This window comes from Mus pahari, chromosome 14, assembly GCF_900095145.1.
Source record: "Mus pahari chromosome 14, PAHARI_EIJ_v1.1, whole genome shotgun sequence".
Classification (NCBI taxonomy): Eukaryota; Metazoa; Chordata; class Mammalia; order Rodentia; family Muridae; genus Mus; species Mus pahari.
The window spans coordinates 69,729,253-69,749,583 of NC_034603.1; the positions used below are offsets into that span (position 1 = coordinate 69,729,253).

Below are 20,331 nucleotides of genomic sequence, written 5' to 3' on the forward strand. Positions count from 1 at the left end.
AGTGCTGGGATTAAAGGCGTGCGCCACCACACCTGGCTAAGAACAGTTGTTTTGCTTGGTTTCCTTCTCGGCACTAGGTATGGAAGCCCAGGCTTGCTACACGCTGAACAAGTGTCCAGTTGCAGAACCACACACCCCTAGCTCTTAATGAAACCCATGTCCTGGAGGCTGGCGTGTTCTTTTTTTTCTTTCTTCTCCACTAATTTATTCATTTTAACATCCTGATCGCTGTCCCGGACCCTAAACCCCCTCCCCTGTCACAGAATCCCTCTCCCCCATTCTCTTCTCTGTGAAAGCCACAATTGTGACCATTCCTTTTAGTAGCACTTCCCAACCTTCTGGCTAAAGGAAAAACTCAGCAGGGGCCTGGGATGGAGCTCAGTGTTGAGCCCCTGCCTGGTGTGTGTGAGGCCCTAGGCTGGATCGCGAACCAAGCCTGAAAACAGCGAAGCCAGCCCTCCACAGTGAGTGACATCATTTGGGAGGTGGAAGCTGGAGTTCAAAACCAGCCTGGGCTACATAAGACCCTGTCTCAAAAAACGAAACGAGAAGAAAAACCTCAACAAGACGTAGGCAAGATTCTGTTGGGTCTGTCCTCCGACCTCCTCTGTACACAGGCCCAGCAATGCAGGCTCAGTAAACTGGTTACCACTTCCAGAACTGAACCCTGCTTGGAAACTGCTTGGCCCAATCTTCCCCATTTTTTGGCCTGGACGACAGTCTATATACAGAACTGTAGTTTGTGACCACTGCCTTTACCTCTGTGCTTATTCAGTTACTGCCTTGGTGAGCCTGAGATTGGGGCTGTATGTAGTCTTTGAAGAGGCATTTATGATATGTTCTCCCTTCTGCCCAAATGTTGCATGGAATCTTAATTGGCAGTCGCTCTAGAGTGGCCTCAGGGGCCCAGAAAGCTAGAAAGCTGTCCTACCTTACTTCTGGATCCAGAGACAAAAAGGCGTGACCACTTATCCCTTAGGAGGAAATATTTCAAGGCAAGCCAGTTCTATGAATAAAAATAAATAATTTGTGCACAGAACAAACGTATGGACATTGTCAGGTTTAAATGTGACTGGAGAGCCCACTGCTTCACTTTCATTCTCCTTTGTGTCCTTTGGTATTTCTGAGTTTTCTGCCATAAACAGGTGTTACTGGTGACATGAAAAACGTTATAGACCACCAGCCTTCCCCCAAGCCCCCCAGTGCCACCTCCAGACCTCAAGCCTGAAGTAGCTATCCCAGAAGAGAATAGAGGGACTTGTTTGACCTTTTGCTGGGGATCTAGGCTCTCAGTCACCAGTTGGCATTACCAAGCAGACAGCAGAGCCACGTCAGGCCTGGGCCTGCTTCCTGGGGCCTCTGTCAAGTTTGCTCCTCCAGGGAGTTCTCTCTGTGCAGATTCCCTTTCACTCACACAAGACAGCCTCTGCCCTGCTTTAGCAGAGCAGGGGCCACCTGTTTCTGGATAGAAGGTTTGCTTTAGTTCCACAAAGCCAAAAGGTTCAAGACAGTGGCTCTCAACCAGTGGGTTGTGACCCCTTTGGGGACCCAAAGGACCCTTTCACAGGGGTCACCCAAGACCATCTGAAAACGCAGACATTTATATTGCAGTTCATAACAGTAGCAAAATCACAATCACGAAGTAACAATGAAAACTATTCTTAAGGTTGGATGTCACCACAACATGAGGGGCTATGTTAAAGGGTCACAGTGTTAGAGGGGGTGAGAACCACTGGTCTAAGAAGGGAAAGAAGCCCCCCCTCCCCAGTCCTGAGTTGGCGCTTTGCTTTGAAGATATAGTTAGTTTGTATTGTTGTTCCTCCTATAGGGTTGCAGACCCCTTTAGCTGATGTTACTTTTTCATTATTTATTCACTTTACATCTCAATATCAGCCCCCTAGAGCCCCCCCACACATGGCTCCTACCACTCCCCATCTCCTCTGAGAAGTGGGAGGTCCCCCTGGGTCACTGTAGGACTGACCAGGTACATCCTTTCCTACTGAGACCAGACAAGGCAGTTAATTAGGTTCCACCAGCTGGCCAGGGCTCCACCTGCCTTCATCTCTCTTTTTTTTTTTTTTTTTTTNTTTTTTCCAGACAGGGTTTCTCTGTGTAGCCCTGGCTGTCCTGGAACTCACTTTATAGACCAGGCTGGCCTCGAACTCAGAAATCCACCTGCCTCTGCCTCNCAAGTGCTGGGATTAAAGGCGTGTGCCACCACGCCCGGCTCTGCCTTCATCTCTTAACAGTGGCATTACTCATTCATACAGCTGTTCCTGGCCTTTTTTTTTTTTTTTTTTTTCATTTATTTACTTTGAGACAATGTTTCTCTATGTAGTCCTGGCTCTCCTGAAACTTGCTATGTAGATCAGGCTGGCCTAGAACTCAGAAAGATACACCTGTCCCTTCCTCCCAAATGCTGGGATCTAAGATGTATACCACCATGGCCTGATTATTATTATTATTATTATTATTATTTAATGTGGGTGCTGAGGATCAAATGAAGGCCTTCATACTTACTTTACCAAAAGAACCATCTCCCCAGCCCTTAGAATGACATCTGATGTTTTGTTTTTTTGAGACAGGGCTTCTCTGTGTAGCCCTGGCTGTCCTGTAACTCTCTTTGTAGACCAGGCTGTCTCCAACTAACAGAGATCTGCCTACCGAGTACTGGGATTAAAGGCATGCACTGCCATGCCCAGCCCAAGAATGACATCTTTAACTGATCGAGTCAGGCCCAATACAGATTCAGATTAAGGTTTGTCTTCGAGAGTTCAAGGCTAACCTGGCCAACTTCATGAGATTCTAATTAAAAAAACAAACAAACAAACAAAAACAAACAAACCGGGGACTGGTGAGATGGCTCAGTAGTTAAGAACACCAACTGCTCTTCCAAAGGTCCTGAGTTCAAATCCCAGCAACCACATGGTGGCTCACAACCATCTGTAACAAAAATCTGATGCCCTCTTCTGGAGTGTCTGAAGACAGCTACAGTGTACACACATATAATAAATAAATAAATAGATTAATAAATAAATAAATCTTTTTAAAAAAGAAAAACAGAAAAAGCAGAGCATAGTGGTAGATGCCTAAGAGGCAGAGACAGGAGTTCAAAGTCAGCCTGGGCTACTTGGAGAATGTCTCACAAACAAACGAACGGACACCTAAGTTTCAAATTTCAATAGTTTAGGAAAGATAAGGAGAACATCTACAGTGTCATGAAAAATGATTAAGGAGGAGCCAGTGAGATGGTATGGGGGAAAGGCAGTTGCCACAAAGGCTGGTGACATCAGTTCAACCCCTGGGACCCACAGGGTAGAAGGAGAATTAAGTCCCACAAGCTGTCCTCTGACCGCCACGTTTGAGCTGTAGTACACACATCTACATATACTTTATCAATAAATAAAATGTAATACATTTTTAAAAGTGACCAAGACCATCAAAACACTGAGTTAATCTCATGGTGGTGCCCAGATGGGAAGATCATCCACTACACTGGTTCTCAACTTGCGACCCTTTAATACAGTTCCTCATGTTGTGGCGACCCCAAACTGTAGTTATTTTCGTTGCTATTTCACAACTGTAATTTTGCTACTGTTATGAATACTAATATAAAATCCGATATGTGACCTCTGAAAGAGTCGTTAGACTCAAAGGTTGAGAAAGGCTGCTCTACTACATAGTGAATCGACAAAAAAAAAAAAAAAAAAGGAAAAACTAATCCAGGGTGGTAGGCTTGGAGAGATGGTTCAACGGTTAAGAGCATTTGCTCTTTCCAGAAGACCTGAGTTCTCTTCCCAGCACTCAAGACTGGCGGTTTGCAATCTCTTGTAACCCTAGCTCCTGGAGATCCAATGCCCTCTTCTGGGCTCTGCAAGCACCCACACACGCGGTGTACACATAGAATCAAGTAAAAGAAAAACAAAAAATCATTTTTTAAGAGGGCACTGTATTCGTATCTCTTTAAAACGCCTTCCCACTTCATTTATTAAAGCTATACGAAGTAGAAATCTTCAAGTACTTTAAACTGTATTCTTGCCTGTCTCCTCGAGGAACAACTGTCTTAGAAATCAGTAATACCAGACTTCACCGCTCCCAATCTTGGAGCCCGGTGCGCATTGGCGCTACAGCAATGAATCCCATCAGCTCTGGAGCTAGAGAACCAAACCGGAAGGAAAAGCCAGGCGGGAAAGAAGGAAACCTAGCAGCGGGTGGACCAGGAGAGCTTGCCAGGGCAATCGTCTAAGCACGAAACCACGCCCCCCACAAGCACCTTCCCAGCCTCTTCTCTCTTGGCCCCGCCTCTGACCTCCAGGAGGCTCGAGACCACGCCCAATGGGCGTGGTCTTACTGCCTGAGGTCCGAAATCCCGCCAACTATGACTCCGCCCCTCCTGCCGCGGCGCAACCTGGCCCTTTTATTTAAAGATTACGTTTACGTCAGCCCGCCTTACGTAGCTTTGCGTCATCAGTCCAAGGCGGGGAGGCGGGACTTCCTGTCCCGGATGTTACCAGCTTCCGAGAAAAGCCGGAAGAGATCGGACCCTGGACAGAATCCTGAGTTGCCAGCCCCTCCCCTGACCCCTACGGAAAGAGAACTACAAAGACTGTCCTGGCGAAGTCAAAACATTTATCCTGGCTTTGTCAGGTGAGGCTCTCCTTCCCCATCGAGGCACAGTAACAGTCCAAACCCCCTTTAATCTCCCATGACTCCTCGCGTCCTCAAGCTCCGCCCCCTCTCCGCTGCCCCGCCCCGAAGTTTGAGGGGTGTGGATGGCTTATGACCCCCTACCTCCCCACCCTCGCTTCCTCACCTGTCCCTAAACCATCACTGTCCGGGAGAGTCGGGCTTGGGCACTGCGACCAAAACCCGGAAGCTCCTCGGCTTTGGGGGGGGCTCGCTGATGGACTCCACTGCCAAGGGACTGGGACCTTTCAGACGCAGAACCTTCCCCCCAGAAAAAAAGCACGGTCGGGGACGACTCCCCACAGTGCGGTCAGGGTGGTCCACAGACTGAGGAGAAAAGCTCAGGCCTTGGATCAGACAGATGCAGGTCCCCTCTCTGGCCCCTGCCCGCGGCAGTTCCTTGTGTCCTCCGTCCGTGTCCATCTGTCTTTGCCACAGTTTCCTTTTGTGTAAATCACGGTTCCTGACACTAACCTGACCAACAGGGGTTAGTTTTGGGAGTGAGGCGTAATTGCTATCATTTGTTTATTGAACAGTGTTAATTATTTTTGCTTCGATGATTTCACGTCTTCTTCAAAACAACCTTATGAGGTAGGTAACCATTTTAAACCCCACTTTACTGTTGAGAAAGCAGAGGCTTTGAGAACGTTGCTGGAAGGTGCATAGCTAGAAGAGGGGCTAGACAGTGATCCGTAATCGCTTCCCTGACTCCAGGGCCAATCTGTGAAAATAAGGCTGTGGAAACTCTAAGTGTTGGTGTGTTCTACAAATATTCCTTGAGCAGCTACTGTGACATTGCATTAAGAGCTTCAAACAAAGAGAACTACCCTCTGTTCTTATCTTCCAGGAGTCAATGAAGAGATGGACAGGTTATAAGTGTAATGATGTTTTGTGGGTGCTGTGAGAATAGTCTGATAATGACAATCATCAGATGGATTTGCCCAGAGACAGCTGTGAATGTAGATTCTCTAAGGAAAAGAGACGGTACTCCGAGGAATATGCAGAGAGCTTCCAATGCTTTCTCAGAAGCCGCAGAGAGGAAAAACCTTCATAGCACAAGACAAACTGAAAGAAGGATAGTGGGAACTGTTGGGAAGTTTTTTCCAAATAATTTCTACTTGGGCAATGGTTTTCTTGAAGCTGTCCCGTGTAGCCTAGGTGGCCTTGAACTTGCAAAGTAGTAGAGACTTGTCTTGAACCTTGTATCCTTACTGCCTTTATTTCCCAAGTTCTGGGATAACTGGGGTATATACCGCAACAGGGTTTTTGCAGTTAAAAAACCAAGCCCATGAAGACTAAAGAGGGTAGAGTTTCTGGTGACAGTCCTATTTGGCTCCCCAGAATTAGCCAGAACAGTTTAATAGACAAATATGTCTGCCGAGAGTCCCAGCATATTTGTCCATTTGAAGTGATCTGATTCTGTCCTTGATAGTTCAAAGTATTTTTATGTATTTGGCTCTTGACATCTGGGCATGAATGGGTGTGTGGCCATGAATGAGATGTAATCAAAAGGGAATCTGGCAAGGGTGGCAGCACAATGCCCATGAAGGAGTCTTTCTAATCTGAAGCTACCACTGAGGCTGCTGGGGGGGGGGGGGCGTATATGTGCTTGGTCGAATGCTAGAAATCCTAGAGAAACTCCAGGCTTAAAGAAGCAAAATGTAAGCCGGGCAGTGGTGGTGCATGCCTTTAATCCCAGTCCTCCGGTAGGGGCAAGTGATTTTGAAGCTAACCTGGTCTATAGAGCAGGTAGTTCCAAGACAGAGAAGAAGCAAATGTTCCTTCTCCATTATTCTCCAAATACAAAAACAAACAAACCAACTATCAGCAGCTGGTAACAAGGTTATGAGGCTTTTCTGGTGACCCATGCTTCTTATGAGCACAGAATCTGAAAGCTAAGAGTTTCACGGTAAAGGCAGAGGGACCAAGGGTAAGTAAGTCTTTAGCTTGAGTTTGAGGGTCTATTACTGTTAGGACATTGGCTGGCTGCCCTTCCTACACTACACCAAACCCCCATCCTTTTCTCCTTTTTTCTTTTTTTTAACCCCAGCCTGCCTCAGAACCTAAACAAAGTAGAAACCCTGCTATAACCCCTCAGGTCCTGCTGATGCTATCCCCCTTTGTTCCTGCAGTGTGGACCCAGTCAGCAGCCAGGCCATGGAGCTCTCTGATGTCACCCTCATTGAGGGTGTGGGTAACGAGGTGATGGTGGTAGCAGGTGTGGTGGCGCTGACTCTAGCCCTGGTCCTAGCCTGGCTCTCCACCTATGTAGCAGACAGCGGTAACAACCAGCTGCTGGGCACCATTGTGTCAGCAGGTGACACGTCTGTTCTCCACCTGGGCCATGTGGACCAGCTGGTAAACCAAGGTACTCCAGAGCCAATGGAACACCCCCATCCATCAGGGGGCAATGACGACAAGGCTGAAGAGACCAGTGATGGTGTGGGAGACGCCACTGGAGAACCTGGAGCGAGGGGAGAGATGGAGTCCAGCCTGGAGCATCTCCTGGACATCCAAGGCCTTCCTAAAAGACAAGCAGGCCTGGGGAGCGGCCGCCCAGAAGCCCCACTGGGGTTAGATGACGGCTCCTGCCTCTCTCCCAGCCCCAGCCTCATCAATGTTCGCCTCAAGTTCCTCAATGACACCGAGGAGCTAGCTGTGGCCAGGCCAGAGGACACTGTGGGTACCCTAAAAAGGTGAGTGGGCCGGAGAGAGGGCAGTTGCTCGTGACCTGTTCCTCAGGTGATGGCTCCCTGAAGAAGCTGGTGCATATATGTGAGCAAGAGGGATTTTAAGGGCTGGCCTCTGCTAAGGGGAAATGGAAGCTTCCACAGACAGACCTTCAGTGTCTTCTATGTCCTGCTTGTCGCATTTATAGCCTTATTCTTTATCCAGTCTTTCCTTTCATCCTTGTAGCAAATACTTCCCTGGACAAGAGAACCAGATGAAGTTGATCTACCAGGGTCGGCTGCTGCAGGACCCAGCACGCACACTGAGTTCCCTGAACATTACCAACAACTGCGTGATCCACTGCCACCGCTCACCCCCAGGGGCAGCAGTTTCTGGCCCCTCAGCCTCCTTGACCCCAACCACTGAGCAATCCAGCCTTGGTGTCAACGTGGGCAGCCTCATGGTGCCTGTGTTTGTGGTGCTCTTGGGTGTGGTCTGGTACTTCCGTATCAATTACCGCCAGTTCTTCACGGGACCTGCCACTATCTCCTTGGTTGGAGTCACAGTCTTCTTCAGCATCCTAGTATTTGGGATGTATGGAAGATAAAAAACATCGGGAGACAAAGAAAGGCATGGTCTTCCTCCTTCGTGGCCTCCCCCCTTTCCTGGCCAGAGCTGGGCCCAAGGACCTGGGAAGGAGGGATGGGAAGGGTACGGTGGGTACCCTGTTCATAGGACCCAGGAAGCAGGTGTGTGGCCTCCCTTCGTGTCCAGAGGGTACAGGTATCCCTGCAAGCACAACTCAGGTAGAAATGAGGATATCACCTTCCCTCTTTTGGAATCCCAAAGTTCACAGGCCAAGCTCACTGAGACGCCTGGGCTCTGGGTCTTCCCTCCTGGCTGTGGCCCAGTATCTTGCATGTCTGTTCCCTAACCCCCAGGATTGCTGCCAGGACAGCTCAGCATGGCCTTAGCATACCTCTGTAGGAAGCCTCAAGTACCTTCCACTCCTTAGATGTGTGGACCTTTTGAAACTAAATTCACAGGGATGAAGACTGCCAGCCTTCCCTACAGCACCCAGCTGCCACCACCTCCTCCTTGGGCCCCTTGTAGCAGGAATAGGATATTTTGCTTTCTTTTAAAGCACTTTGCTTGCTCTTTTTTTTTCTTTTCTAAATAGTCCTGTATAGAGCTCGGTCAGGAAGGGGAATGGGGCAGAAGGCCAAGCCCCCAGCATTGAGGCCAGGCAACAGCTGCCGTTAGCCTAGGCCTCCAGACTGCAAGAGTACTGGCCCTAATCCAGTGCCCTGCCCAGTTCCAAGGATGAGCTCTGGGTATAGACTGCCCTCCCCTAGGTCCTTAGATGGTCAATATGAATGAATAAAAATCCATTTTGTGGCTATGGAGCCTCTTTGTGACTGCTCTGCCCTCAGCAACATGATAACGAGAGTGGGTAGGCCGGGCTACCAACGGGAGATGCAGTTTATTTACACCAGCAGCCATGGGGGCAGAGGGGAATACACAGCGTTTACAAAGTTAGCTACCTGTACAGGATGGATTACATATGCAAAAATAAAAATCTCAAGACCACAGGACAGCGTGAGCCCCACCCCCCTCCCCCAATGACCCCAGCATGCGGTAATGCCAGGCGGGTGGCCCCTGGGCATGCGGGGGGGAGTGATGCATGGAAGGAAAAGCCACCGGCCATGGAAATTAGTACAGAACCCCCCCACACACAGACACATGATAGGATACAGGGTGGACAACACCTAGCCAGGGTGGGGAGGATGGGAATTGAAACCCACACAGCCTGCTGTTAGAGGGAGGGAGTGGGGAGTTCCTAGCCCCTGTTCAACTACACAGTAGGGAGGGCATACTCCCCAAAGAAGGGGTTTGTTCCCTCAGGGTCCCTGCTGGACCAAGCCCATCTCTCACCCAGCCTGGGCAGGGGGTTCTGCCCTGAGGGTGAGCCAAGGAACAATGGGGAAGTTTTTGTGGACAAACCAGTTCCCAGACTACTCCCTCCAACCAGAGGGAGAAGGGAGAGGTGGGAAGGAGAGCAGAGTGAGTTGGCCTGAGCTGCAGCTACTTCTTCAAAGGGATAGGGCCTGGGTAGGCTTCCCCTGACCTTCAGGTTCCCAAGCTATGCTTGGTAGTGGGGCCCGCCCGAGAACCTTCTTTCCCCCTCTAGCGAGAAGGCTATGGAGGGCCAAGGACAGAGGGGCCCAGGCTCCAGGATTTATTCTAACTCCTGCCAAAATCAGCTTGACTTTTTTAAAAATAATCACAATACTTGGGTTAAAAATCAACTTGTAAGCAGGCCTCTGCCACAATGAGCGCCACCCTGGGGAGACTGGGTTCGACAGGGCACTGCAGCCCTAGCACGGTTGTTCCCTTAGCCCGCTGGGTCCCTAACCCAAATCAGTCCAACCAGTCTTGGGTACTAGCTACCCAATGTGGGAGTGCCTCCTCCTGGGAAGAGAGGGGACATGTATAGCAAGAGCCAGAAAACTAGGCTCAGGATCAACCCCATCTCTGTCAATCAGCCCATAGCCAGGTCCTCCAGCTCCACGATGTGATGTTACCTGCTCGGAGGTGGGATACAGGTCAGGTGGGCGGGTACTCTGGCATGACAGTCCCACAGAGGGGCAAGAGCACCCCTCCAAGCTTCACTGACAACCCAGGGCAGAGACTACCTTCTCATCCCATCCTACTCCTAGCAAAGGGAGAGAGGCACAAGATTAGGGTTTTTCCTCAGAGCCCCAAACCACAAGTACAGAATAAATAACTTAAAAGCGGCAAGGGAGGGGAAACAGGGCAGGCTTTAGAGGCGAGAGCACTGAGAGGAACCGAAGCTGGTCAAGGGAAAGGGGGTGGAGGGCAAGCAGCAGCTGGGAGCTCAGGCTGCCCCAGCAGGGCAGGGCAGGGCAGGGGGCAGGATGGGAGGGAGAACATGGGCCACCCCAGGAGGGTGAGGCTGGGCCCCTTCCTGGGGCAGGGAATGAGGTAAGAAACATTTCAAATAAAGCAGCACCGTCCCTCTCACCTGGGCCGTTCCTCACAGCCCTGGGGCAGGGAGGGCAGGGGGCCACTCTGATACAGGCTCCCTCTTCCTACCCTCCCCTTCCCAGGTTCCTTGAAGCTGTAGGCTGGAGGTCCTTTCCCGGCACCCAACAACAAAAGGACAGCTCCTGCTGCCAAGGAGGCCCATGGGGACTGAGGGGAAAGGGCTGCCCCCTGTGAGGCAGTTCTGGATGCCCACCTTAGCAGACAGCACTGTGCCTGCTGACCCCGGGGAATGGGGACATCTGATAGGACTCTGCACACAAACAGGACACAGCAGCCCTGCCCCTCAGCTCCAAGCACCGGACCCTTTCACATTGCTGAGGGCAGCCAGGGGAGGCCCCCTCTGGGCTCAGCTTCCAACCCAAAGCCGCCTGGGTAGCCACGATGCCCCTTGGCAGGGCTTAGTCCAGTTCCTGGGGTGGGGAGCAGGCAGCGCCCTGGCACAGTGCCCAGGTCAGGCCCCCAGCCTAGCTGGACATCCAGTAACTCACAGAATAAATAGGAAAACCGCCTCCCCACCAAACTTATGTCCAAGGCATAATATGTCCAGGTCTGAGTCCTGCACGCTGAGGGGTCATGCTCCGTTGCAGAGGACCCTGACACCCCCCAGGGGCACAGAATTGGATCCTCTGCCTGCCTGGCCCACCAAGCTTCCCAAGCCCAGACCCCCAGCAGCTGTCCATATGCCAGGCTATGCTGCCTGGGTGGGGGTTGGGAGAGAGGGCTCTCTCAGCCAAAGGCTATCCCTTGCACCCAAGTCAGTTGATGTCATCATAGATGCTGGGCGTTGGGGGAGCCGGTGGCTTTGGCTTTTTCTTCTTGTTGGAGCCCAGGCCAGAGGCAGTCCCTACCAAGCTCAGATGGGATTTCTTTTTCTTGGTTTTCCGTGATTCAGAGCTGTTGGTACCTGCAGAGAAGGAGGCATGGGATGAAAGTGCAGTTGGGGAAGGAGAAGGGTGGCCCACTGCCAAAAGCCTGAGATCAAGTGCATGGCATACCTAAACCCCATCCCTGATTTTCACTGGTCTTGGAGGAGCCTGAATCAGAAGGTGAGAGATCAGAAGAGCCGTCCCACTGAAGCCGGCTGATGAGGGCCTGGCTGTCAGTCATGTCAAAGCCATCGTTATCCAAGGAGCTCTCTACCTCTGGAAGAACTCTAGAAAGAGGAGTCAAAGAGACGTGTTAGGGAAAGAGATCAGCAAGCTGACCCACTACCCTTTTGGAAAGGTCACTTACGCTGAGGGCCCAAGGAAATAAATCCGTACGGTTCGCCTCTGTTCATCCGTGTGCTGCGGGCAACGTAGTGACCTGGTGGGGACAGAATGATCAGACCCTGACTAGGCAGGGAAGAACTTCAGGAACTCAGGTGAAGCAGAAGCTGGAGGGACAGGGAAAGAGTCAGTGGTGAATCCCCAGATGGTGGCCTAATAAGGCCATTAGATGAAGGGAGGGTAAGGATGGGAGCCCACTGCTCGGATCCAGGGGTACTCCCGACCCATGCCCAGGATCAGCCCCTTTTTAAGTTTCCAAGCTCACCTTGTGCACATCTTCTTGGTATGTTCAGAAATCACTCCACATTGCTGGAAAAAGAACACAGCTGGAAGGAGGGGCAGGAGACCTATTCCAAACACTAGACACTCCCCTGCACCAATGCTAGACGGACCAAGTAGAAACCAACCCCAGAGCTAGTGGGCTAGGAAGCCCACTTTCACAGGAAACTATGGCTCCTGCTGCTATGTCACCTGTCTCCTTCAGAGTCCTATCCGCTGCCCAGCCCAAACCAAACCCCCACCCTCTCCAGTTACACACCGTGGTGAGCAGGCTCCGCAGCTCTTCCGGCCCCAGGGTCTCATAGCTGATCCCAGTTGAGTTGCTATACTGTGAGAGAAGGAGAGGTACAGGTCAGAGGTAAAAAACAGGTCAGAGAAGTAAAAAGAGGACAGCCAGAAAAGGAGCGGGTGAAGAAGCAGTCCCGCTCCCCCTGCCTCCAAGCAACCTTCCAAAAGTCCTTCCAGCCTACCTGCACATAGACACGGAGACAGGCCCACAAAGAACATGGACACCCAGGACTTAAAGAGCTACAAGCGCTTGTAGCTGTCAGCATCCCGGCCTCACTCGTCCAAATCCCAACCCCCTCACAACAGGGAGCTCAGAAAGGGCAGCGCCTACTCACCTTAAAAGGGTCGGAGTTGCTAAGTTCCCCTGAAGAAGAAAAAAGAAGGGGAAGGGTGTTTGACGCAGAGGTACAGACAGAGAACCCTGAAAATAACCAGAAAGGAAGTGGGGGTGACAGAAGGATCACAGGCCCTCCCTCCCTCACCCCCACTACAAGCCCTGTAATAACACAGCTAGCAGCGCCCCTGTTGGTCTAGCCCCACTTACCATTTTTGTGTTTCAGAGACTTGGATCTTCGAGGGGAATTAGGGTTCTGGAATGGGAGATACCATAGCTTTGGGGAAAGGGCAATGATAAGGGGGAGCCGAGAACCCAGGGAAGGAAAAAAGATTTGACAAAGAAACAACCTCCAACGTTTATTGTTCCTCCCGGTAAGAAGATTGTCTATATTCCCTCCCTCCCTCCCGCCAACAGAACCTCTGGAGCTCCCTGCCCACCAGACACCCTTACTCCCAAACCCAGAGATGCCCCCCAGTGACCTCACACTTGAGTCAAAAGACCTGAGCACTCCCTGCCCCAAAGGAAGGAAGGGAGTCCTTCACCCAAACTTCCCCCAGGCTCGCCCCGCTCTCACCTTGTCTGATTTTCTCTTCTTGGCTGGGGGACAACAGAACAAAAAACACAGTTACTTTTATGTTCTCGTTCTCAGAACATTTATATGTTTTCGAAAACTACATTCTTCCCCCATCAAAACAGTTTATGGCAAATGTATACTCCACTACTATTTCCTTCACCCCAGCTTCTCCCAGGTTTCCCCAGACCCTCAAAACACCTTTCTTCTCTGAGCCATAGGACCAGTCATTGTCATTGATGTCATCGTTGTCTTCTTGGTCACTCTCAGACTTGTTCATATTGTTGCTATTGGCAATCCTGCCCAGAGTTGAGAAGAAAAAAAGTCAAGGCTATCAGCCATTTGCACATGAATTTATGGGGAAGCACGTGAGGACCAAGTATGGCCCCCCTTCTGTACCCTACCAGTGACCCCATGAGACTACACCTCGGTACCAACTGCACAAGTTGTGCATCACTGGTGCTGGAAGCAGGAGGTTCTCACCGACGGTTGGCGATTCGGCTGCTGTTGCGACCCATTCCCAGGCACTTCTCCAGGTGGGGGGCAAAGCGGGAAGCAGCAATACTGCGGCTGCAATTGGGGCAAACACACTCCTTGCTCTTCCACTGGTTGAAAACCTGTCCAAAGATGTCCAACCCAGGCTGGTCCACGATCTCTGGGGACAGGAGAGGCGTGGCGATCAGAGCGGGCAGGGTACCTAACTTCTTGTTCTCACCACCTATGGTCCCAGGCTCTCTTTAAACCCATTCTTGCCTAAGCTCACAGGAGCTCCAGGCTCTACAAATAGGGCAGTTTCTAAAGGATGTTTTAAGCCCTTCCTGGGCAGAGCTAGACCACTCCCCTTCCACCCTGAGGCTCACCAAAATCCTTCATGCTGTCAGGATCTGTATCATCCAGGAAGAAGTAGCCACACTTAACGGCCCGGTGCACTTCGAAGCAGAATCCCAAACAAGAATCCTCGACCAGGTCAGCGTATACCTCCTGAGCGATGGCCTGGGCCGGGAGAGAGCACCAGCATCCACGGTCACGGGGAGCACCCCGCCTTGACGGAGCAACTCTCACCAACCAACTCTCCGGGCCCTGACCAGGTCAGCGTATACCTCCTGAGCGATGGCCTGGGCCCGGGAGAGAGCACCAGCATCCACGGTCACAGGGAGCACCGCCTTGACGGAGCAACTCTCACCAACCAACTCTCCGGGCCCTGACCACGCATGCTGCTTTCTTGGCCACTTTCCTGACCTTGATTTTTGAGTTCCTTCTTCCTCCCAGATCCTTGGGCCTTTTCGGCTGGTTATTATTCCCTCTAAGGAGCAAGGCTGACTGACTACCCAAATTCCTCCTCTGGCACAGATGCCAGATTTAGCGACGGACGCAGAGACATCGAGAGAAAGAACCGGAGGCACACGTGGGGGAGCCCTCACCTCTAGTTTGCTGTTATCCAGGCCAGACAAAGACATTTCCTCCATTTTCATTTGTAAACTCTTGTGGAGACGGCGCTCTGACTGCTCATAGCACAGCGGGCGGCAACACGGCTGCACACATGGAGGTGGGGGTGTTGGTGTGAGTCCAAGACACCTCCAGAGACTGCCACCTCCCCTCCCCACCTCCAAACCTAGGGCTTAATCCTGGCATCAGAGTGTCTCCCTCCCCAAGGCACCGTTCAAGAAGTCTAGATGGTCCTTCAGGGCCTGAGAACCAGAGGTGGCCTAGTCCTTCCCAGGCTTAAGCTCAGGCCCTGAACTGTACACCCTTGCCAATCAGACTCTAGGTCTATAGGAGGCAGCAGCTCATCCCAGGTACCCAAAACTCAAACCCCTCTTTGATACCCATGGTGCAATGCAGCAGGGGGAGGAGAAGGAACTCTAAGGCCTCAAAGCAAACCCACAGGGTGTGGCAAAGAACTGCACAGACTCCTTAAGACAACCCCCGTTTCCCTAAGGGCTGTCATAGTCACCTCTGCTTTCAGCCAGGATGTCCACTTGGGGGGGTACTGCTACCAGAAGTAGGAATGGCCCTAACACCCTACAACCTTCACCCCACTCTGTCTTCTCTTAAAATAAGCCTGCCACTCTACGAGAGGAACAGAGCCCAGAGAAGCCTACAGGCAAAGGGCATTTCCAGCCACCAAGAACATGAGCAGAGGAGAGCCCCGTGGTACGCACGCCAGTGGGCACTCCCCTTACCTGCTCTTTTAGATCGCACCCTCCCTCCCTCAGGACCAGCCCGGAAGTCTCTCCAAGAGCCCCAAAGTCCAGAAACCCCCACCGTAGGATTCAGAAACAGTGCCCACAGTTCGGGGCCCCACTGAACAGTGGGTACGAGTTTAAGGAGCTGCCGGCCTCGAGTGGGGTGGGGACTGACAAATGAGCCAGGGGCACTGGGAAGGGGAACAGGCCGTGTCGCGGCTCTTCTCCCGTCCTTGCGGCACTGCTGCTGCATCATACCGACTGGGGGGAGGAGAGCCGAGCCGCCCAAGGCCGGCGGCGGGCCGGGACAGGCCGACCCCCAGAGAGTAAGGAGAGTGGGACGCGTCCCGACCCCACTAGGTCGCCGCCTGCCCAGATCCCGGACGGGCCGGGGAGAGGATTCCGGGAGGGTGTCTCTATTGTCCCGGGGGCTGGGGCCTGGCTCCCTAACAAAGGCCCCGCGCCCCCTCCCCGGCCGGCCCTGCCCCGCCCAAGGAGGACCCAGCCAGGGGGAGACCAGGGGGCCCCGGCCCGGCCGGGAAGCCGGGGAAAGCCGGGCGTTTCCGCGTCGGCCCTGGGGGAGGGGAAGGGGCGCTGACCCAGACCTGGGGGGAGGGGGCCCAAGCCCCGCCTCGGGCCCCGCCCCCCGCCCCCCGCAGGCCCCTCCCCCGTCCCTGTTCCGTACTCACCCCGCCCGGGGGGCCGCGCCGGGGCCCGGCGGCCTCTCAGGGCCGCGTCCTCCGGCGGCGGCGGCGACGGCGGCTGCTCCGGAGCCCCATGTCCGTCGGTCCGTCCTCGCCTCTCCCCGGGGCCCGGGGCCGGGGGGTCGGGCTGCCCCCCCGCCTCGCCGCCTCACCGGGCGGCCATGGCCCCTTCCCCTCCCTTCTCGTCCCGTCGCCGCCTCCTCCTCCTCACCTCACCCCGCCCGCGCGCAGTCCGCGCGCCGTCCGCGCGCCCCTCCCCCCGCCCCCCACTCCAGCCCGCCTCTCCCGGGCGGGGGGTGCGGCGCGAGCCCGGAGCGCGCGCGCGTGCCGCGACCGGAGGATGGATGGATGGAGCGAGCGAGGACGCGAGCGTGCGCGCGCGCGCCCCTCTCCCCCCTCCCTCGGCGCGGGCGCGAGGCCAGGCGCGAGCGCGCTCCAACCTCCTCCTCTTCCTCCTCCCGCCCCTCCTCAACACCCCGCCCTCGCCCTCCCTTCCTCTTCCTCCTTTCGCTTTCGCGCGCCCAGCGACTGCTCGCGCCTGCTAGAAGGGCCCGAGCGCGTGCATCTGCCCCGCGGCCGCAGCTCGGCAGCATTTGCTCCAGGGGGCGGGGACCGGGAGGGGAGGAGGGGCGCCACGCCGCCGTCCAAAGTACCGGCGGACGGGACCTGGGGCGGGGAGATGGGCGGGGCCTCCGCGGACGAGCCGGGCCAATCGCGGAGTGTCCTCGGCCCGGAAGGCCCAATAGGCTCGAGGTGGGTGGGGCAGCGTTCAAGGTGAGGTGCGCGGTGCGCCAGGGGCGGAGACTTGGTGCCGTCCCGGCCGGCTCGGGGGCGGAGGCAACGGGGTGGCGTCGAAAGAGAGCGCCGGCTCCCGGCCGAGCCTGGGACGCCTTCCGGCCCAGGCATCCCCGCCCTTCCCGCGGGGTTCCCTGCTCTGCTCCCCGGCCGCTCCCCCCACTTTGACCCCGAGGCATACAGTCAGTTGTGTGAAGAGTCTGGGCTTGAAATGGGGTGCAGTTAGGCGCTCAGGAAGGAACACCCTTAAAAGGGGCTGGTCTGCGTTCGTTCTCTGGGTTTCGGAGTGGGTCACCAGCCACCCCAGGCCTCCGAACCGAAAAGAGCCCAAGGCAGAAGAAGGTTCACTGCGGAGCGCAAGCTGCGCCCTTCTGAGCCGAGCGCGCTCCCGCCCTTATCCTAATTTAGATCCCACACCTGCTCGCCTTTCCTGCTTCCGGAGCCCACGCTGGACCCTCAGACAGCCTGCTTGGCACTGGCCAGACTCTGCCTACACTAAATGCTGCTCCCCTGGGGGGGGGGGGGCTTACCCTCATACTCTCGCCTCTGCCTCTTTAGCTTCGGGAGGAAAGGTCCTTTTCTCAGCCTCCCGAGGTGATCTGCGCTCACATCTACTTGGCCGTGTCTACAGCCTCGAGACTGTTGCGTGCCAGCCCTCTAGCTTCAGATAAAATTAAACTCTGAAATCACGTACTTTGAGACCATCCTTGGTTCTTCGCTCTTCAGCAAATATGTATGGAGGTCGTTGGTAGATACTTCGAAGCGGTTAAGACCACACGTTCGTACTGAATTTAACTCGGTGGACCAGGCAAAAGACCTTCTTAACGCCTTTCTTGTCCCTTACCAGAGGACATAATGATAGTACCTACCTCATTGGAAAGACTAACAACTAAGTTTATGCCTAGCCACTCCTTTTTACCACAATACTAAGGAAGTAGAGGCAGGAGGATCTCTGTGAGTTGAGGCCAGCCTAATATACATAAATACTTCCAGGGCTACATAGTGAAACCCTGTCTCAGAAACAAAACAGAAGCTAACATGGCGTATGAGAGACTCTTAGGTGTCTGGTAATCTTGTATTGTCTTTTGTTTTCACTCCATTGACACATGGTCTCATTATGTAGCTCATCCTGCCTCGACCTCCCCAATGCCAGGATTACAGTACTGGGTTGACACCAATTGTTACTCTGTCTTTTTTAAAACTTGAGAGACTGCTGTGGGTGTTGGGAACCAAACCTTTGTCCTTTTGGTTGTGAGCCTAGCCTCTAAAGGCTGAGCCATCTTTCCAGCACTGGCTGTTATTTCAATTTTCCTTCTATTGTTAAGTGATTCTTTATAATGTCTTCACTGTTATTACAAACTTAACATTAAGAAAAAAATGTTAAACCTGGCGTGGTGGCTCACGACTTTAATCCCAGTACTTGGGAGGCAGAGGCAGGCAGATTTCTGAGTTCAAGGCCAGCCTGGTCTACAGAGTGAGTTCCAGGACAGCCAGGGCTACACAGAGAAACCCTGTCTCCAAAAACAAAATCGAAAGAAAGAAAGAAAGAAAGAAAGAAAGAAAAGGAAGGAAGAAAGAAAGAAAGAAAGAAAGAAAGAAAGAAAGAAAGAAAGAAAGAAAGAAAGAAAGAAAAAGAGAAAGAGAGAAAGAAAGAAATGTTGCTGGGCAGTGGTGGTGCATCCCTTTAACCCCAGCATTTGGGAGGCAGAGGCAGGCAAATTTCTGAGTTTGAGGATAGCCTGGTCTACCGAGTGAGTTCCAGGACAGCCAGGGCAACACAGAGAATCCCTGTTTCCAAAAACCAAAAGAGAAAAAGAAAGGAAGAAAGCATTAACAGCCCAATCCTGATGCTGAAAGACGAAGATGGAATAGGACAGTTGTGAATTGTGCTTCCTTGGGGAGTCACTGTCTCCCCGGGTAAGAAGACATGAAGGAAAATCATTGAAAATTCCTGTGGTTAAAAAAGGAAAGGTTTATAGGGTTCAGAGGTGAGTAGAAGACATCAAGGGGTGGAAGAGAGTGATCAGAAAAGGGCACAGCAGCACCTACATAATGGTAAATTTCAGAATGTGAATCAGATTGAACACCAGCACTGGAAACAAAAATAATGTGGCCAGATGTGATGGCAGAGGCAGCCTGACCTCTGAGTTGGAGGCCAGCCTGGTCAGAGTCACTTTCTGTCTCAGTACACAGTGGCAGGATGGAGAGAGAGAGACAGACACAGAGACAGATAGACAGATATGGATTAGGCTAAGGGCTGGCCGGAACATAGGGAGATGTGGGACAGTCAGCAGCAGGATTTGAGCAGGCTAGATGATCATACAGGTTCAAGTATATGGTGGAGTTTGTGGGGTTGAGCCATACAGACACTGAAGAGAGCTGTGGGCATCCTCTGGCCAGACAACATCACTCTGTATTTTGGAGTCTAGCTGACTGACCTCCCTGTGTGGAGTGAAGAACATCTCCTGAAGACATCTTGAAGATGAAGAACTTTCTGGAGGACATGACAAGATGATAGATGTGGTTTCAGAGAAACTAGGATCACTATGGGACCAAATAGTGGAGACTCTAAAGACGGTCGAGCTTAGCTCAGGAGCAGAGTGAGCCAGGCTTTTGGGAGAGGCCAGAGAATAGCCTCAACCTCACCTGTTCCTCACCTCCGTTTCAGGACTCCTCTTCATAGGAATACTGTTTGTTTTTCCTTATCAAAATAATGCCTTAAGCCAGGCAGTGGCGGCGCATGCCTTTGATCCCAGCACTTGGGAGGCAGAGGCAGGCAGATTTCTGAGTTCGAGGCCAGCCTGGTCTACAGAGTGAGTTCCCAGACAGCCAGGACTATACAGAGAAACCCTGTCTGGAAAAACCAAAATAAATAAATAAAAATAAAAAGCCTTAAAATCTTTGCCTGCAGGCATTTGCACATTCAGAAGAACCCTTCTGGTTCCTCCCTGATTCTCTGATTGTGTCCCCATACCTCCACCTCACACAGAACTTCCAAGTAATGGACCATCCAATTCATTGAGCACTTGGCCATAGCTACTGTATGGTGGTGATCTTTGGGCTTATGACCTGGTTCTTTACCAGTCAATAAATTACTAAGGCCTGAGGAGATGTGTGTGAGGCCTTGGAGTTACAGTAAGGAGGAAAGGAGACACAGAGGCCTTGTCCTGGTAGAGCTTGCAGTCCAGCAAAACCTGATGTAGAGACGAGTGTGAGGAAGACATCCACTCTGCTGAAGAAACAAAGGGCAGAAAGAAACACCTCCCCCACCCTGCCTGGAGAAAGACTTTTTTTTTTTTTTTAATCAAGTATTTATTTTATGTAAGTACACTGTAGCTGTCTTCAGACATCCCAGAAGAGGGCATCAGATTTCATTACGGATGGTTGTGAGCCACCATGTGGTTTCTGGGATTTGAACTCAGAACCTCTAGAAGAGCAGTCAGTGCTCTTAACCACTGAGCCATCTCTCCAACCCAAG

At 52.6% G+C, this 20,331-nt stretch overlaps 2 protein-coding genes across 7 annotated transcripts; one reads left to right on the forward strand and one right to left on the reverse strand.

Moving 5' to 3' along the window:
- Positions 1-4,378: 4,378 nt before the first annotated feature.
- Positions 4,379-8,948, forward strand: Tmub2 (transmembrane and ubiquitin like domain containing 2). 2 transcript variants are annotated; one of them, XM_021214017.1, is made up of 4 exons: positions 4,498-4,647; positions 5,223-5,277; positions 6,819-7,382; positions 7,603-8,948. In XM_021214017.1, the coding sequence occupies exons 2-4, from the start codon at positions 5,243-5,245 to the stop codon at positions 7,961-7,963; spliced, it is 960 nt and encodes a 319-aa protein (XP_021069676.1). In that variant the 5' UTR covers positions 4,498-4,647; positions 5,223-5,242; the 3' UTR covers positions 7,964-8,948. The 2 variants fall into 2 exon arrangements, with proteins under 2 accessions (XP_021069675.1, XP_021069676.1); XM_021214016.1 differs by lacking the exon at positions 5,223-5,277 and having other exon boundaries at positions 4,379-4,647.
- Atxn7l3 (ataxin 7 like 3) lies at positions 8,821-16,261 on the reverse strand. 5 transcript variants are annotated; one of them, XM_021214020.1, is made up of 13 exons: positions 16,044-16,261; positions 14,590-14,700; positions 14,029-14,161; positions 13,652-13,823; positions 13,370-13,467; positions 13,172-13,194; positions 12,805-12,850; positions 12,596-12,624; positions 12,232-12,300; positions 11,959-12,002; positions 11,659-11,730; positions 11,421-11,578; positions 8,821-11,329 (listed from the first exon to the last, which is right to left on the reverse strand). In XM_021214020.1, the coding sequence occupies exons 2-13, from the start codon at positions 14,638-14,640 to the stop codon at positions 11,181-11,183; spliced, it is 1,044 nt and encodes a 347-aa protein (XP_021069679.1). In that variant the 5' UTR covers positions 14,641-14,700; positions 16,044-16,261; the 3' UTR covers positions 8,821-11,180. The 5 variants fall into 5 exon arrangements, with proteins under 5 accessions (XP_021069679.1, XP_021069677.1, XP_029401702.1 ...); XM_021214018.1 differs by having other exon boundaries at positions 12,805-12,871; XM_029545842.1 differs by having other exon boundaries at positions 12,596-12,681; positions 12,805-12,871; positions 16,044-16,073.
- Between the last annotated feature and the right edge of the window lie 4,070 nt (positions 16,262-20,331).

Bases quoted from the DNA above. Each gene is read 5' to 3' on its own strand.
- Atxn7l3 (XM_029545842.1), bottom strand. From the start codon at position 14,640: ATGAAAATGGAGGAAATGTCTTTGTCTGGCCTGGATAACAGCAAACTA. The intron at 12,301-12,595 runs GTGAGTAGGCGC...CTTCTCTCACAG, and splicing joins GCAACTCCGACCCTTTTAAG to TATAGCAACTCAACTGGGAT. The intron at 12,003-12,231 runs GTGTGTAACTGG...TTCTTTTTCCAG, and splicing joins TGCGGAGCCTGCTCACCACG to CAATGTGGAGTGATTTCTGA.
- Tmub2 (XM_021214016.1), top strand. From the start codon at position 4,379: ATGACTCCGCCCCTCCTGCCGCGGCGCAACCTGGCCCTTTTATTTAAA. The intron at 4,648-6,818 runs GTGAGGCTCTCC...TTGTTCCTGCAG, and splicing joins ATTTATCCTGGCTTTGTCAG to TGTGGACCCAGTCAGCAGCC. The intron at 7,383-7,602 runs GTGAGTGGGCCG...TCATCCTTGTAG, and splicing joins ACTGTGGGTACCCTAAAAAG to CAAATACTTCCCTGGACAAG.